The sequence below is a fragment of the Muntiacus reevesi genome, chromosome 1, assembly GCF_963930625.1.
Source record: "Muntiacus reevesi chromosome 1, mMunRee1.1, whole genome shotgun sequence".
NCBI lineage: Eukaryota > Metazoa > Chordata > Mammalia > Artiodactyla > Cervidae > Muntiacus > Muntiacus reevesi.
Genome location: NC_089249.1, coordinates 246,040,285 through 246,058,780, shown reverse-complemented (window position 1 = coordinate 246,058,780; position 18,496 = coordinate 246,040,285). Strand labels below are relative to the sequence as shown.

At 39.3% G+C, this 18,496-nt stretch overlaps 1 protein-coding gene across 1 annotated transcript in view; it reads left to right on the top strand.

The window, feature by feature from the left end:
- The window catches only part of LOC136158492 (hepatitis A virus cellular receptor 1-like), a 34,028-nt gene that overhangs the window by 14,194 nt on the left and 1,338 nt on the right, over positions 1-18,496 (top strand). Inside the window, 2 exon segments of the mRNA XM_065920303.1 lie at positions 1,039-1,153; positions 2,324-2,360. Coding sequence (XP_065776375.1) covers positions 1,039-1,153; positions 2,324-2,360 — 152 coding nt within the window.

Genomic DNA, 18,496 nt, shown 5'->3' with positions numbered 1-18,496 from the left:
CTGTGTTCTTTCTAACTGCTTTACCTCCCACAAGTAAGGTGGTAACACAGCTTTTCCTTCTCAAGGCACTGACTGTTTTCCATTTAGGCAAGGACAGCTCAGAGGCTAGGGCACCCTCCTCTGTATTCCTCACAGTGTTTATCAGGAGGTACCTGAAGTACCTTTCCCCCAAACCCTATTTAATCTGCATTTGACAGAAAAAGAGGTTTGGAGAGGCTAAGTAACTTGCTAGGGTCACAGAGCAACTAAATAAAAGTTAATCTGGGATTCTGACTCCAGAGATTAAACTCTTAGGCAGGAGGAGACTTGAGACTTAATCTTTTTCTCTGATTTTCCACTTCCTTTCTGTTAAAATACCTACCTGGTGGGACATCTTTAGAATTAGAATTAAGCTATGTAAAGGAGGCAAGCATGATGGCCTGGTATATTTTGGATTTACTCTAGGACATGATGATCCCTCACACAAGGAATTTTTTTCCCAATTGCACAGCATTTTAATTATTAAGCAGAGCCATGAATCTGAGCAGCCTTTAACGCCCATTTACAAAGACACAGAATCTTGAATTCTAGTTCAAAAAAGTGTTTTAATTAATGGCCAGTTTCAGGAACTGAACACATTCAGATAGCACCACCATGGTAAGTTGTATAGGGACCAAAATTGTTTTTAATTAGCATATTTATGAAAAGAGCTTATTATTTTTACAATATATATAAACTATAATAATAAAGCACACTCATTTGAAGCATATGGTTTGAGTTTTAACAAATCTGTACCCTTCTCTAAATACCACCACAAGTAAGATGTAAACATTTCCACCACCCCCAAATACAGTTTGAATTTTGAGTTGTCTTAGAATTTCATCATAAGGCTATAACTTTACATCATTTGGTCTTACCCCTCATGATCCAGAACTAGCCAGGGGCCAATAAACAATAATGTGTCTGGGTATATTATTTTCTGAGATGTTATCTGCCTATAACTCTAACAAGATGGTTTTATTTTTCTGTTTTGTGTTTGATCTGCTGATGTTTCTGTAGCTTGGGGCGCTGGTACAAGAAACATGGATGAGCACCAACAAGGGAGTCTACATTGGAATCTCTGTTACCATTTTGGCATTGTTGCTCATGTTTGTGGTTTTCTGGATTAGGAGAAGTAAGTCACCTCAGGACTGAAATATTAAGGAATATTCTTGAGCCCATAGGAGTATTCTTGAGCCAAATGCATGTAGCTGTACATTCTATATGATATCAGTTTCACCTAAATTCCTTGGTTCTTACCTTGTTCTTTCCTTATTTTTTATTTATCTTAAATTGATTCTTCCATAAACATGATATTTAAATTATTCATAGGAGAAATTAAATATGGAGAAATTATCACTGGTTGTGTAAAGTTGGAGTAGGCGCTGGCACCCCACTCCAATACTCTTGCCTGGAAAATCCCATGGATGGAGGAGCCTGGTAGGTTGCAGTCCACGGGGTCCTGAAGAGCCAGACATGGCTGAGCGACTTCACTTTCACTTTTCACTTTCATGCATTGGAGAAGGAAATGGTAACCCACTCCAGTGTTCTTGCCTGGACAATCCCAGGGATGGGGGAGCCTGGTCGGCTGCCGTCCATGGGGTCGCACAAAATCGGACACAACTGAAGCGACTTAGCAGCAGCAGCAGCAGTGTAAAGTTGAGATTTGGAAGTCAAAAGCCACTGTAATATACAAAATTTTTCCCTCCCATTTTGTTCTTTTCCCATTCCCTCAATAACAAATTTTTATCCCTATCGGGGGTAAAACTGATGATGGTTTTGTAACACCCACTTACTAGAAGAAGCACAAGAGACATTAGGAGTGTACATGATTTCAGTGCTAGGAGAAGTACAAAGGTTTCACATGACAGTCATCCAACACCTCCTGGTCTCCTTCCACCAGCTGTGTGTGTATGAGTGTGTAAAACCTGTCATCTATGGGAGAAGTGCAATATTCAGGATTTTTTCAGTGAAATATAATGGCATTAATGTAAGCTAGGGCATGTAGGTCAATACACTAAACCTATGAATCACAAGATACTTTACACCAAGGGGCTTACTTGGCTCCTAGAGATTCAAGAGAAGTTACCTGGAGTTAATCAGGTTAGGGTCCAGATTGAATTTTTTTCTCCTTCTTTTCAAAAATGTTCTTTCTTCTAAATTATTTTTTTTTATACTCTGAGAACTGTACTGATTTTGCTCATATTAAAGTAATAATTGTAATAATGTACTAGTTTGGAAAAAATTTTTCATGAACTCTTTGGCTTGCATGTTTAATTTTCTCTTCATTTTCCCCTCAATTTAGGATATTTTTGCCTGGGTAACAAGGCGGAGCTACTACGGTAAGTTTGAAATGGTTTGTGTTAGTAATGCCTTTTGATGTTCTTACTCTAGTAAACCTAAGGAAAATTTCTCTGTCCCTCTTCTCTTTTCCTTCCGAGTCCTCCATTTTATTCTCTGGATCCTGAAAAATCTAGTATATAGAGCACCTCCATTGCTGTTCAACCTTCCAGTGATGATTTTAGCATCTCTATGCTGCTGCTGCTGCTGCTAAGTCACTTCAGTCGTGTCCGACTCTGTGCGACCCCATAGACCGCAGCCCACTAGGCTTCTCTGTCCCTGGGATTCTCCATGCAAGAATACTGGAGTGGGTTGCCATTTCCAAGCATCTCTATATTTCCCTGGAATTGTGTCATAAGTGCTACAGAAATAACACCTCAAACGTTGTCTCTTAGAGCAAGAAAATTAATTGCAGGTATTGTTTCAGGGATAATTTAAATGGGTTGTTTAGTTTGTTATGTGATTTCATTCAGTGCTGGACCGCTGGAGAAACCATAACCTTGACTAGATGGACCTTTGTTGGCAAAGTACTGTCTCTGCTTTTTAATACACTATCTAGGTTGGTCATAGCTTTCCTTCCAAGGAGTAAGCATCTTTGAATTTCATGGTTGCAATCACCATCTGCAGTGATTTTGGAGCCCCCAAAAATAAAGTCTGACACTATTCCACTGTTTCCTCATCTATTTCCCATGAAATGATTGGACCAGGTGCCATGATCTTAGTTTTCCAAATGTTGAGCTTTAAACCAACTTTTTCACTCTCCTCTTTCACTTTCATCAAGATGCTTTTTAGTTCCTCTTCTCTTTCTGCCATAAGGGTGGTGTCATCTGCTTATCTGAGGTTATTGATATTCCTCCTGGCAATCTTGATTCCAGCTTGTGCTTCTTCCAGCCCACCGTTTCTCATGATGTACTCTGCATATAAGTTAAATAAGCAAGGTGACAATATATAGCCTTGACGTACTCCACATCCTATTTGGAACCAGTCTGTTGTTCCATGTACAGTTCTTTTTTTATTTTTATTTATTTTTTATTTTTTTTTATTTTTTATTTTTCAGTGGGTTTTGTCATACATTGATATGAATAAGCCATAGAGTTACACGTATTCCCCATCCCCGTCCCCCATCCCACCTCCCTCTCCACCCGATTCCTCTGGGTCTTCCCAGCCCAACAGGCCCGAGCACTTGACTCATGCATCCCACCTGGGCTGGTGGTCTGTTTCACCACAGATAATATACATGCTGTTCTTTCAAAACATCCCACCCTCACCTTCTCCCACAGAGTTCAAAAGTCTGTTCTGTACTTCTGCGTCTCTTCTTCTGCCCTGCATATAGGGCCATCGTTACCATCTTTCTAAATTCCATATATATGTGTTAGTATACTGTAATGTTCTTTATCTTTCTGGCTTACTTCACTCTGTATAATGGGCTCCAGTTTCATCCATCTTATTAGAACTGATTCAAATGTATTCTTTTTAATGGCTGAATAATATTCCATGGTGTATATGTACCACAGCTTCCTTATCCATTCATCTGCTGATGGGCATCTGGGTTGCTTCCATGTCCTGGCTATTATAAACAGTGCTGCGATGAACATTGGGGTGCACGTGTCTCTTTCAGATCTGGATTCCTCAGTGTGTATGCCCAGCAGTGGAATTGCTGGGTCATATGGCAGTTCTATTTCCAGTTTGCTTCCTGACCTGCATATAGGTTTCTCGAGCAGTGGGTCAGGTGGTCTGGTATTCCCATCTCTTAAATAATTTTCCACAGCTTATTGTGATCCACACAGTCAAAGACTTTTGCTTAGTCAATGAAGTAGAAATAGATGTTTTTTTGGAACTCTTGCTTTTTTGATGATCCACTGGATGTTGGCAATTTGATCTCTGTTTCCTCTACCTTTTCTAAAACGAGCTTGAACTTCTGGAAGTTCAAGGTTCACATATTGCTGAAACCTGGCTTGGAGAATTTTGAGCATTACTTTACTAGTGTTTGAGATGAGTGCAATTGTGCAGTAGTTTGAGCAATTCCTTGGGATTGCCTTTCTTTGGGATTGGAATGAAAACTGACCTTTTCCAGTCCTGTGGCCACTGCTGAGTTTTCCAAATTTACTGGCATATTGAGTGCAGCACTTTCACAGCATCATCCTTCAGGATTTGAAAAAGCTCAACTAGAATTCCATTACCTCCACTGGCTTTGTTTATAGTGATGTTTTCTAAGGCCCGCCTGACTTCACATTCCAGGATGTCTGGCTCTAGGTGAGGGATCACACCATCATGATTATCAGGGTCATTAGGATATTTTTGTACAGTTCTTCTGTGTATTCTTGCCACCTCTTCTTCATATGTTCTGCTTATCTCAGGTCCATACCATTTCTGACCTTTATCGAACCTGTCTTTGCATGAAATTTTCCCTTGGTATCTCTAATTTTCTTGACGAGATCTCTAGTCTTTCCCATTCTGTTGTTTTCCTCTATTTCTTTGCACTGATCGCCGAGGATGATTTTCTTATCTCTCCTTGCTATTCTATGGAACTCTGCATTCAAATGGGAACATCTTTCCTTTTCTCCTTTGCTTTTCACTTCTCTTCTTTTCACAGCTATTTGTAAGGCCTCCTCAGACAGCCATTTTGCCTTTTTGCATTTCTTTTCCATGGGAATGGTCTTGATCCTTGTCTCCTGTACAATATCACGAACCTCTGTCCATAGTTCATCAGGCACTCTATCAGATCTAGTCCCTTAAATCTATTTTTCACTTCCACTATATAGTCATAAGGGATTTGATTTAGGGCATACCTGAATGGTCTAATGCTTTTCCCTACTTTCTTCAATTTACGTCTGAATTTGGCAATAAGGGGTTCATGATCTGAGCTCCCGGTCTTGTTTTTGCTGACTCTATAGAGCTTCTCCATCTTTGGCTCCAAAGGATATAATCAATCTGATTTCAGTGTTGACCATCTGGTGATGTCCATGTGTAGAGTCTTCTCTTGTGTTGTTTGAAGAGGGTGTTTGCTATAACCAGTGTGTTCTCTTGGCAAAACTCTATTAGCCTTTGCCCTGCTTCATTCTGTACTCCCAAGGCCAAATTTGCCTGTTTCTCTAAGTGTTTCTTGACTTCCTGCTTTTGCATTCCAGTCCCCTATAATGAAAAGGACATCTTTTTTGGATGTTAGTTCTAAAAGGTCTTGTAGGTCTTCATAGAAGCATTCAACTTCAGCTTTTTCAGTGTTACTGGTTGGGGCGTAGGTTTGGATTACCGTGATATTGAATGGTTTGCCTTGGAAACAAACAGAGATCATTCTGTCATTTTTGAGATTGCATTCAAGTACTGCATTTTGGACTCTTCTGTTGACCATGATGGCTACTCCATTTCTTCTAAGGGATTCCTGCCCACAGTAGTAGATATAATGGTCATTTGAGTTAAATTCACCCATTCAAGTCCATTTTAGTTCGCTGATTCCTAGAATGTCGACGTTCACTCTTGCCATCTCCTGTTTGACCACTTCCAGTTTGCCTTGATTCATGGCCCTAACATTCCAGGTTCCTATGCAATATTGCTCTTTACAGCATCAGACTTAGGTGAAGCAATACTATTTTACTACATCTGATATGCTCTGATATTTTGTAGACTTATATATATTTATCTTAAATACAGGATCAGTTCAGTTTAGTTCAGTTCAGTCACTCAGTCGTGTCCAACTCTTTGTGACCCCATTCATTGCAGCACGCCAGGCGTCCCTGTCCATCACCAACTCCCAGAGTTTACTCAAACCCATGTCCCTCGAGTCGGTGATGCCATCCAACCATCTCATCCTCTGTCGTCCCCTTCTCCTCCTGCCCCAATCACTCCCAGTATCAGGATCATTTCCAATGAGTCAAATACGGGATACATACCACTAAATAACATTTGCTAAATGGTCACAGTCCTCAGCTAGAAAAGCACCAGCCAAACCATTTCCTGGCCATCTTTGAGACTGTGCATCCTGGTTTAGTACTTCAATTTGATGTGTGGTATTTGTCTTCTTGGATTATAAATTTTTGTGTTCTATTGCATGAGTGTCTTGAAAGAGACCAGTGTGAGATTTTGAAACCAAAAGGTGTGACTTTCTACCTCCTTATAAAAAATATTTTCCTGTAACTTCATATTCACAATTCTGGAAGCTTCTATTCATTTCATGGCAAGTTTGAATAGGTCTCTGAGAAATTCAAATACCCAGGCTTGGATGAACATAAACAAATAGGCTGCTCATACTTGAGAAATGATCTTTTCTCTTACTCATGTTATTCTTTTACAGTGTGATTCCATTGAAAGATTCTCGCATTGGAGCTTTGAAAAATGCAGGTCTGAAGCCTATCCAAGCAGAAGACAATGTCTATATTGTTGATGACTATCACTAAGTTCTGGATCAAGATTCTAGGGTGTTATGCCCTTGACTGTAGAAGACAGTGACCAGATACCGTGTCAGAGTCCTTTCAATCAGCTGCACAGTTTTTCAGTCAGTCACCCATTGCATTCCTAAGAATCAGGGACACTGGGTAGAGTGATGCTAGCTCAACTGTGTAAAGTCAACCTATGTCACAGAGTCCTAATTTTTTATACTAAATTGGCTCCAACTTTCTGATCATTGCAGAGGTCCCTTCAAAGCATGAAACATACTTCTTAGAATTGTACATTCTCTTTAGACCTCATGAATCCTGTTTTCCATCAAGAATTCTCATTGGGAAGATAGAAAAGAAACACTTCTACCTCAGTTACCAAGGCTGTCAAGAATACCTGAATTCAACTTAGAATCAGGACATCTAGCCTGAGACTTAAAGGACTGAATGTGCAAGCGTTTTATGATTGTCCTTTTTTTTTGTTAAATCAACTGACTCCAAATGTGATTTTGCTCAGCATCCCCAAGGTTTCAAATCATGGTGTGTACAGATTTTTATTTATCCAATAGAAAAATGAAGGTGAGTGTGATTTTACCATTATAGACAAATTTGATTTCTCAGGGTTCTGAAATACAAGGTGTTAAATGCTTTCTTTGGGAGGAGGATGGTATTTGAGCAGTTTGAAGAAGCAATGGTATTGAGTAGACCATGAAGACACCAGGAGAAGAATATCAATAGCCATATAATTTATGATATTTTTGCTACATCCATGCCACAGTTCTAGGTGCTTATGTTGACAACTGGCAGGCTCTGGTTTTTAGAATGAGGCAGGGCAGAAATAAATATAGGAAAAAAAGAGACGGGGGGAGTAGCAAAAGAGACTTTCTGTTTTAGAAAATAGAGTTTGCAAATATAATAGTATTGTTTGAGAGTGTTACCAGTGTCTACAAAATGCTAAACTGTCCTCAAACCACTTTGATTTTTGAAATTGTTTTGGAAGGATAAAAGGTCTTTTTCATATTGAGTCAATACCTGTGTTATATTTCTTTTTTACAACTCAATTAAATTTTAGTTTTCCCAGAAGTATTAGACAAAGGCTAAATGTAAGGATAATTTTAATCATTTAGAGGCATTTCTACACGAGCAGTTAAAAGACTGGAGATTAATTTCACTTTGAGTAAACCCTGAAATAACTCATGCTTGAGTAATTTGGGGGACATTCAGAGCTACTCACACCAAAGTGGTCCATGAAGCTTGGATGCTTTTTTTTAAATATAAATTTATTTATTTTAATTGGAGGCAAATTACTTTACAATATTGTAGTGGTTTTGCAATACATCGACATGAATCTGCCACAGATGTACATGTGTTCCCCATCCTGAACACCCCCCCCCCCCACTTTCTTCCCCATCCCATCACTCTGGGTCATCCCAGTGCACCAGCCCCGAGCACCCTGTCTCATGCATCAAATCTGGACTGGCAATTCATTTCACATATGATAATATACATGTTTCAATGCCATTCTCTCAACATCCCACCCTCACTCTCCCCCACACAATCCAAAAGACTGTTCTATATATCTGTGTCTTTTTTCCTATCTCGCATATAGGGTTATTGTTACCATCTTTCTTAATTCCATATATATGCATTAGTATACTGTACTGGTGTTTTTCTTTCTGGCTGTCTTCACTCTGTATAATAGGGTCCAGTTTCAGCCACCTCGTTAGAACTGATTCAAATGTTTTCTTGTTAATAACTGAGTAATATTCCATTGTGTATATGTACCACTGCTTTCTTACCCATTCGTCCACTGATGGACATCTAGGTTGCTTCCGTGCCCTGGCTATTATAAACAGTGCTGTGATGAACATTGGGGTACACGTGTCTCTTTCAATTCTGGTTTCCTCGGTGTGTATGCCCAGCAGTTGGATTGCTGGTCCTATGGCAGTTCTATTTCCATTTTAAAAAGAAATCTCCACACTGTTCTCCATAGTGACTGTACTAGTTTGCATTCCCACCAACAGTGTAAGAGGGTTCCCTTTTCTGCACACCCTCTCCAGCATTTATTGCTTGTAGACTTTTGGATAGCAGCCATTCTGACTGGCATGAGATGGTACCTCTTTGTGGTTTTGATTTGCATTTCTCTGATAATGAGTGATGTTGAGCATCTTTTCATGTGTTTATTAGACATTTGTATATCTCCTTTGGAGAAATGTCTGTTTAGTTCTTTGGCCTACTTTTTGATTGGGTCGTTCATTTTTCTGTAATTGAGCTTCAGGAGTTGCTTGCATATAGTTGAGATTAATTCTTTGTCAGTTGCTTCATTTGCTATTATTTTCTCCCATTTGGAAGGCTGTCTTTTCACCTTGCTTATAGTTTCCTTTGTTATGCAAAAGCTTTTCAGTTTAGTTAGGTCCCATTTGTTTAATTTTGCTTTTATTTCCATTACTCTGGGAGGTGAGTCATAGAGGATCCTGCTGTGATTTATGTCACAGAGTGTTTTGCCTATGTTCTCCTCTAGGAATTTTATAGTTTCTGGTCTTACATTTAGATCTTTAATCCATTTTGAGTTTATTTTTGTGTATGGTGTTAGAAAGTGTTGTAGTTTCATTCTTTTACAAGTGGCTGACCAGTTTTCCCAGCATCACTCGTTAAAGAGATTATCTTTTCTCCATTGTATATCCTTGCCACCTTTGTTGAAGATAAGGTGTCCATAGGTGTGTGGGCTTATCTCTGGGCTTTCTATTCTGTTCTATTGATCTATATTTCTGTCTTGGTGCCAGAACCATGCTGTCTTGATGACTGTAGCTTTGTAGTAGAGCCTGAAATCAGGCAGGTTGTTTCCTTCAGTTCGATTCTTCTTTCTCAAGATTGCTTTGGCTATTTGAGGTTTTTCGTATTTCCATACAGATTGTGAAATTATTTGTTCTAGTTCTATGAAAAGTACCGCTGGTAGCTTGATAGGGATTGCCTTGAATCTATAGATAGCTTTGGGTACTATACTTATTTTCACTATATTGATTCTTCTGATCCATGAACACAGTATATTTTTCCATCTATTTGTGTCCTCTTTGATTTCTTTCACTGGTGTTTTTTAGTTTTCTATATGTAGGTCTTTTCTTTCTTTAGGTAGATATATTCCTAAGTATTTTATTTTTTTTGGTTGCAATGGCAAATGGAATTTTTTCCTATATTTCTCTTTCTGTTTTCTCATTGTTAGTGTATAGGAATGCAAGGGATGTCTGTGTGTTGATTTTATATCCTGCAACTTTACTATATTCATTAGTTAGGTCTAGTAATTTTCTGTTGGAGTCTTTAGGGTTTTCTATGTAGGGGATCATGTCATCTGCAAACAGTGAGAGTTTTACTTCTTCTTTTCCAGCCTGGATTCCTTTTATTTCTTTTTCTGCTCTGATTGCTGTGGCCAAAACTTCCAAAACTATTTTGAATTGTTGTGGTGAGAGTGGGCACCCTTGTCTTGTTCCTGACTTTAAGGGAAATGCTTTCAATTTTTCACCATTGAGGATGCTGTTTGCTGTGGGTTTGTCATATATAGCTTTTGTTATGTTGAGGTATGTTCCTTCTATTCCTGCTTTCCAGAGGGTTTTTTTTTTTTTTTTTTTTTTTAATCATACATGGATGTTGAAATTTGTCAAAGGCTTTCTCTGCATCTATTGAGATAATCATATGGTTTTTATCTTTGAAGTTGTTAATGTGATGTATTACATCGATTGATTTGTGGACATTGAAGAATCCTTGAATCCATGGGATAAAGCCCACTTGGTCATGATGTATGATCTTTTTAATATGTTGTTGGATTCTGTTTGCTAGAATTTTGTTAAGGATTTTTGCATCTATGTTCATCAGTGATATTGGCCTGTTGTTTTCTTTTTTTGTGGCATCTTTGTCTGGTTTTGGTATTAGGGTGTTGGTGGCCTCATAGAATGAGTTTGGAAGTTTACCTTCCTCTGCAAACTTCTGGAAGAGTTTGAGCAGGATAGGTGTTAGCTCTTCTCTAAATTTTTGGTAGAATTCAGCTGTGAAGCCATCTGGTCCTGGGCTTTTGTTTGCTGGAAGATTTCTGATTACAGTGTCAATTTCCATGCTTGTGATATGCCTGTTGAGATTTTCTATTTCTTCCTGGTTCAGTTTTGGAAGGTTGTACTTTTCTAAGAATTTGTCCATTTCTTCCAAGTTGTCCATTTTATTGGCATATAGTTGCTGATAGTAGTCTTTTATGATCCTTTGTATTTCCGTGTTTTCTGTTGGGATCTCTCCATTTTCATTTCTATTTTTGTTGATTTGATTCTTTTCCCTTTGTTTCTTGATGAGTTTGGCTAATGGTTTGTCAATTTTATTTATCTTCTGAAAGAATGAGCTTTTGGCTTTGTTGATTTTTGCTATGGTCTCTTTTGTTTCCTTTGCATTTATTTCTGCCCTAATTTTTAAGGTTTTCTTTTTTTTTTTTAATTATTTTTATTAGTTGGAGGCTAATTACTTCACACCATTGCAGTCGGTTTTGTCATAGTAAGGTTTTCTTCCTTCTACTAACCCTGGGGTTCTTCATTTCTTCTTTTTCTAGTTGCTTTAGGTGTAGAGTTAGGTTATTTATTTGACTTTTTTCTTGCTTCTTGAGGTAAACCTATATTGTTATGCAGCTTCCCCTTAGCACTGCTATTACAGTGTCCCATAGGTTTTGGGTTGCTGTGTTTTCATTTTCATTCATTTCTATGCATATTTTGATTTCTTTTTTGATATCTTCTGTGATTTTTTGGTTATTCAGCAGCATGTTGTTCAGCCTCTATGTGTTGGTATTTTTAATAGTTTTTCTCCTGTAATTGACATCTAATCTTACTGCATTGTGGTCAGAAAAGATGCTTGGAATGATTTCAGTTTTTTTGAATTTACCAAGGCTATATTTATGGCCCAGGATGTGATCTATCCTGGAGAAGGTTCCATGTGCACTTGAGAAAAAGGTGAAATTCATTGTTTTGGGGTGAAATGTTCTATAGATATCAGTTAGGTCTTACTGGTCTATTGTATCATTTAAAGTTTGTGTTTCCTTGTTAATTTTCTGTTTAGTTGATCTATCCATAGGTGTGAGTGGGGATATTAAAGTCTCCCACTATTATTGTGCTACTGTTACTTTCCCCTTTCATACTTGTTAGCATTTGTCTTACATATTGTGGTGCTCCTATGTTGGGTGCATATATATTTATAATTGTTACATCTTCTTCTTTGGTTGATTCTTTGATCATTATGTAGTGTCCTTATTTGTCTATTTTCACAGCCTTTGTTTTAAAGTTTATTTTATCTGATATGAGTATTGCTACTCCTGCTTTCTTTTGGTCAATATTTGCATGGAATATCTTTTTCCAGCCCTTCACTTTCAGTCTCTATGTGTCCCTTTTTTTGAAGTGGATCTCTTGTAGACAACATATATAGGGTCTTGTTTTTGTATCCATTCAGCCAGTTTTGTTTTTTGGTTGGAGCATTCAACACATTTACATTTAAGGTGATTATTGATAAGTATGATCCCGTTGCCATTTACTTTGTTGTTTTGGGTTCGAGTTTGTACACCCTTTCTGTGTTTCCTGTCTAGAGAAGATCCTTTAGCATTTGTTGAAGAACTGGTTTGGTGGTGCTGAATTCTCTCAGCCTCTGCTTCTCTGTAAAGCTTTTGATTTCTCCTTCATATTTGAATGAGATCCTTGCTGGGTACAGTAATCTGGGCTGTAGGTTTTTCTCTTTCATCACTTTAAGTATGTCCTGCCATTCCCTTCTGGCCTGAGGAGTTTCTATTGAAAGATCAACTGTTATCCTTATGGGAACCCCCCTGTGTGTTATTTGTTCTTTTTCCCTTCCTGCTTTTAATATTTGTTCTTTGTGTTTGATGTTTGTTAATTTAATCAATATGTGTTTGGAGTGTTTCACCTTGGGTGTATCCTTTTTGGGACTCTCTGGGTTTCTTGGACTTGGGTGACTATTTCCTTCCCCATTTTTGGGAAGTGTTCAACTATTATCTCCTCAAGTATTTTCTCATGATCTTTCTCTTTGTCTTCTTCTTCTGGGACTCCTATGATTCGAATGTTGGGGCGTTTAACATTGTTCCAGAGGTCTCCGAGGTTGTCCTCACGTCTTTTAATTCATTTTTCTTTTTTCCTCTCTGTTTCATTTATTTCTAACATTCTATCTTCCACCTCACTTATCCTGTCTTCTGCCTCCGTTATTCTACTGTTGGCTCCCTCCAGAGGGATTTTGATCTCATTTATTGCATTATTCATTATATATTGACACTTTTTTATTTCTTCTAGGTCCTTGTTAATCCTTTCTTGCATCTTCTCAACCCTTGTCTCCAGGCTATTTAACTCCATTTGGTTTTCAAGATTTTGGATCATTTTCACTATCATTATTTTGAATTCTTTATCAGGTAGATTCCCTATCTCTTCCTCTTTTGTTTGGTTTGGTGAGCATTTATCCTGTTCCTTTACCCGCTGGGTATTTCTCTGCCTTTCCTTCTTGTTTATATTGCGGTGTTTGGAGTGGCCTTATGTATTCTGGTAGTTTGTGGTTCTTCTTTATTGTGGAGGTTCCTAGCTGTGGGTGGGGTTGGATGGGTAGCTTGTCAAGGTTTCCTGGTTAGGGAAGCTTGTGTCAGTGTTCTGGTGGGTGGAACTGGATTTCTTCTCTCTGGAGTGCAATGAAGTGAGTTTTGAGATGTCAGTGGGTTTGGTGTGACTTTGGGCAGCCTGTATATTGAAGCTCAGGGCTATGTTCCTGTGTTGCTGGAGAATTTGTGTGGTATGTCTTGCTTTGGAACTTGTTGGCCCTTGGGTGGTGCTTGGTTTCAGTGTGGGTATGGAGGCTTTTGATGAGCTCTTATTGATTAATGTTCCCTGGAGTCAGGAGTTCTGTGTTGTTCTCAGGATTTGGACTTAAGCCTCCTGCCTCTGGTTTTCAGTCTTATTCTTACAGTAGCCTCCAGACTTCTCCATCTATACAGCACCAATGATAAAACATCTAGGTTAATGATGAAAAGTTTCTCCACAGTGTGGGACACCTTGAGAGTTACACAGAGTTACATGGAGAAGAGAAGAGAGAGGAGGGGGATAGAGGTGACTAGGAGGAGAAGAGGGGGAATCAAAATGGGAGAGAGCAAGCTAGCCAGTAATGACTTACCTATGTACTCTCCACAGTCTGAATCCCTCAGAGATGTTCACGGAGTCACACAGAGAAGAGGGAGGAAGGAGACAGAGGTAGCCAGGAGGATAAAGGGGGAAATCAAAAGGAGAGAGACAGATCCAGCCAGTAATCTGTTCCCTAAGTGTTCTCCACAGCCCGGAAGACAGAAAGAGATTCACAGAGTTGGGTAGAGAAGAGAAGGGGAGGGAGGAGATAGAGGCGACCTGGTGGAGAAAAAGGACAGTCAAAAGGGGAAGAGAGTTATCAGGCCAGTAGTCTCGCTCCTAAGTATAAATGGGTACTGAAGATTGGGTTCTTAAAGGTACAAAGTTGATAACAAAGCAAAAAGCAAAGATTAAAAATCTAGAGGTTAGATTCTCAAAAATACAATATTAAGAAAAAAAACAGTGTCACAAAAATTATTATATATATATATATGAAGTTTGCTTTAAAAATAGGGTTTTTTTTTTTTGCAAGGTAATAGTAGGTTATAAAAATGAAAATTAAAGTAGTAATAGAGGACTTAAAAATTAGAAAAAATTTAAGTAAATTTAAAAAATGATAATAGTAAAACATATATCTAGGACTTTCTCTGGAGCTGTTGCAGACAGTGTGGGGTCAGTTCATTTTCAGATAGTTCCTTGATCCAGTTTATACGTCTCAAGATCTATAGGCCCCTTCCTATGTAGTCGGTGGTAACTACTGGGTTTTAATCTATTGCACCTGTCACTTCCAAAGCGCTTCCCTCTGTTTATTTTAGCTTCTTCTGTTTGCTGGTCTCTTCAGTGTCTAATTTCTGCCCTGACACAAGGGGGTGGTGGTGGTCACTTTTTTAGGCTCACAAGTTCATTCGTGCTATGGCGAGGGAGGAAAACTGCAAACAAATATCGCTGGCCTGTATGGGGAGTGCTCACAGTGTCCCGCCACACTGGGTTTGTCCCTGCTCATGGCGTGTGTGATTTCCCAGTCTACGCTGCTCAGGCTCTAGATTGCTCTGCCAGGAACTGTCTGTGGCGGGCCCTGGGTTGCATGCACTTCCCAGGTCTAAGCCGCTCAGGTTCAGGTTCTGGGGTACTCCACAAAGGCGCAGACTTGGCTGGGCCTGCGTTTTCTGCCCTTCCCAGGTCTGAGCAGCTCAGGTGACCAGGTGTTTGGCGAGCACAGTTGTCCCCCATTGGAGGCTATGTCTGAATGCCTCCCCCATCCCAGACCCTCTGTTTTCTGGGTGTACAACGGGCGCGCCTTCTCAGGTGTGCCGTGTGTCTCTTCTGGGGAGCTGATCTCTGGTTGTGACCCTCCCAGTGGATGTCGACCAACCAGAATCCCAAGAAGTCTTCATTCACAATGAATCCTGCTTGCAGTTTGGTAGAGGATGCCTCTCTGGGGTCGCGATTGCCTCCTTCCAGCTCTGGCTGCCCTCGCCTGCCTGTTTCTGGTGGGGGTGGACCAGTCCACAATTGGCTAGTTCTGCTCAGTCTTTTGTTCTGTGAGCGGGCCTGGTGATGTCCTTGGTTAGGACTTTTTGTGGGATAGCTGTCCCACAGTCTGGGAAGCTATCTCAAGTTAGTTCAGTCAGATTGCCCTCGGGGCATGTAGCCTGGTCCTTACCCTAAGCAATGCAGCCTGGGCCTCTTTCTCCAGCCCCTGCTTGCTAGTGGCCTATGTGAGCATCTGGGCTGCTTCTCCGCTGGGAGTTGCCGTTAGGCAAAAAATCTACTTTCGAAGAAAATGGGCTGCCTTTATGGGTCCCTGATGTACTCTGCCAGCATTCAGAAGTTTTGTGGAATTTGCTCAGCCTTCAAATGTTCTTTTGATGAATTTGTAGGGGAGAAAGTGATCTCCCGTCCTATTCTGCCATCTTAGGACCGCCCCCAAAATGTTTTTTCCTGGCTCTGATTCTTATCTCTGGTGGTTTCATTCTCAAATGTAAATTATTTGATGGTGCTTTTCTCTCCCTCTGATAAGGACCTGTTAATATAGGAAAGAACCCAAACCTAGATATTTTAATTATTAGATTGTATCAATTAGAATGAATACTCTTTAGTCCTTTCAAACCGCAAGATTAATAATAGCTCGGTTTTAATCGATGCTTACCATGTCACAAGCATGTTTATATTTATCATCGCCACCATCTTATAAGGTAGATGGTACTGTTATTCCCATTTTTTACGGCAGAGGAGAGTAACACTTAGAGATGGTAAACTTTCAAGGTTTTCTCAAGGTTTCAGAACCAGTAAGTGGCAAAGCTGGATTTCAGATTCAGGCAGGTTGATTCTAGTACCTGTTTTCTTATTTTGTAAAGAACATAAATCTTTTAAATTCATGAATCAGCAATCACTTCCTTCTATGCATTTTCTAATTTATTTCTTAAGTGTGGTTCTTTAAAGAGGGGTAGCAGGTTCCTTTAACACTGGGTCATGGTCAAGGTTGCAGCATTTGTTATTTTCCTCCATTGTGGCACTCAGCAAACATTTTACTTCTCAGTTACTTATGTTTATTTTTTAAAAATAATTATAATTTATATGAGATAAACTGTATATTTAAAATGTGTCCAACTTAATGAATTTTTGTAGATGATTTCACTCAGGCAACGATCACCACAATCAATGACCAAACACTTCCATCACTCCGAAAGCCTCACATACTTTAATAATTGTGATATATTCTCTACTCTTTGCGGCAGAAGCCAAGGAATTATACCTCTATTATTTTAGTAATCTTTCTTACTCATCCGTAAACATCAGCTGTGTGTAGGATTACAAATGATTCCAAAAGTTCCCAGGAGTGAAGGGGGCGTCCGAATATGTGGGTTTTCAGAGCTAAAACTGGGACAGTCCAGGGAAAACCAGAATGAGCTGCTGATCGTGTGTGGCTTATGTGCATTATGCTTCCAAGTGCTTTATGTGCATTAAATTCTCATAATTACCCTGTTGAGAAAGGTACTAATATTGTTCTCATTTACCAGTTGGAGAGCCATTGTGTTGTATGGTTAAGTAACTTTTAGTCCAATGTGATACTGTTAATTGATAAAGGATTTGAAACCAGGGCTGTCCCGCTTACCCTTTTGTTATTCTGCCGTTAATGGTAAATGAATTGTACAGAGGAAGAAGCTACTCACTCCCACTTACCTGAGTTTATGGAGAGGTAGCAGTGGAGTTTGGGAATTGACCACATGAATATGGAGTCTACAGGTTGATAAGGAGCATTGATAACACCCACTTTTTTCAGTTCTGCCAAGGGTTGTTTATTGGGGACCGTTATGGTTTGTGTAAAAGGGTGTGGAAAGAGGTTGATGAGGAGTAGAAGTCATGTTTTGTACACACATTTGTTTACTGCCAAAACTCAAAACATGACTACTTAGAAGAATAGATGAGAAAGTTGTGTACAATTTGCAGTCTTTTCCCTATAAGCTGCTAGAGAAAATCACACAACCGGGGTGACACATTTTTAATCATGACATCAAAGCCATAAATTGGCACTAAGAAATGTGCAGCAATCTTGTATCTTCTTAGTGCAGTGTCTGAGATGAGCATCACATATTTCACTGCTGTTCAAACCTCCCTCCCTTCTCACTGCACTGATGAAGAATTAAAAGCCTGTTTCAACTACTTTGCCATAGCCATCACTTCCTTCTCCCTTTGATCGCTTTCTCTGGAAACATCTCTCTCTCCATTCCTCTTTATGCTTTTTTTTTATTAGCATAAAAATAAGATCACAAGATCTAGTTCACACATTTCTCTCCAGCTACTCCCCTTTCTCTCCTCTCCTTCACAGGCATATTTCTCAGATGAGTTATTCCTACATTTCATTCCTCTGTACTCTTCAAACATCCCCACCCCCCATTTAGCTTCTACACCTGAATTGCCATGGAAGTAATTTTAGTTCAAGCTCAGTGATCTCCATTTTGATAAACCCAGTAAATACCTCTGTCTTCAATGCAGTACATCCAGCTTTCAGTAATATTCAACTCAGTTGACCCTCACTCATTCCAAAGAAATCTTCCTTCTCTTGACTTTCTGAAGCACCACTCTCAGTTTGGCCACTCTTTTTCAGTCATTTTTATTATTTTCTCTTCTTCAGCATGATCTTTAGGTGTTGAGATTCCCCAGAGCTGGTGTTTTTCCTCTCTCCATACCCTCTGGTTGATGACAACCTATATTTCTATAAACTTAAATGTCATCCTTAGTTTCTGTTTTCAGCACTCAAGGATGTTGGTACTGATTGTCCAGCTGTTCAGGTGTCATCTCCACTTATTTGTCTCTCACCTTAATGTGTCCAAAAAGGAGCACTAGAGTCCATATTCCACCTTTTTAAAACTCTACACCCCCTCTCTGGGTCTTCATCATAGTGTTTCACTAGCATCCAACTGGTTGCCTGAGCTAGAAGCCATCCTTGAATTCTCTCTTTCTTCACTCCTAACACACAGTCCCAACTACACACAATCCACATTCACTTCTTGCACTTTTCCCAAAATATATCTAAAATCCATTCATGATTCTGTGCCTCTCTGTCACTATCTTACCCTGAGACAGTTCTTTACTTACCTGCTCTTTTTTTCATACGTCCTTTTAGTTCATTCTCCACAT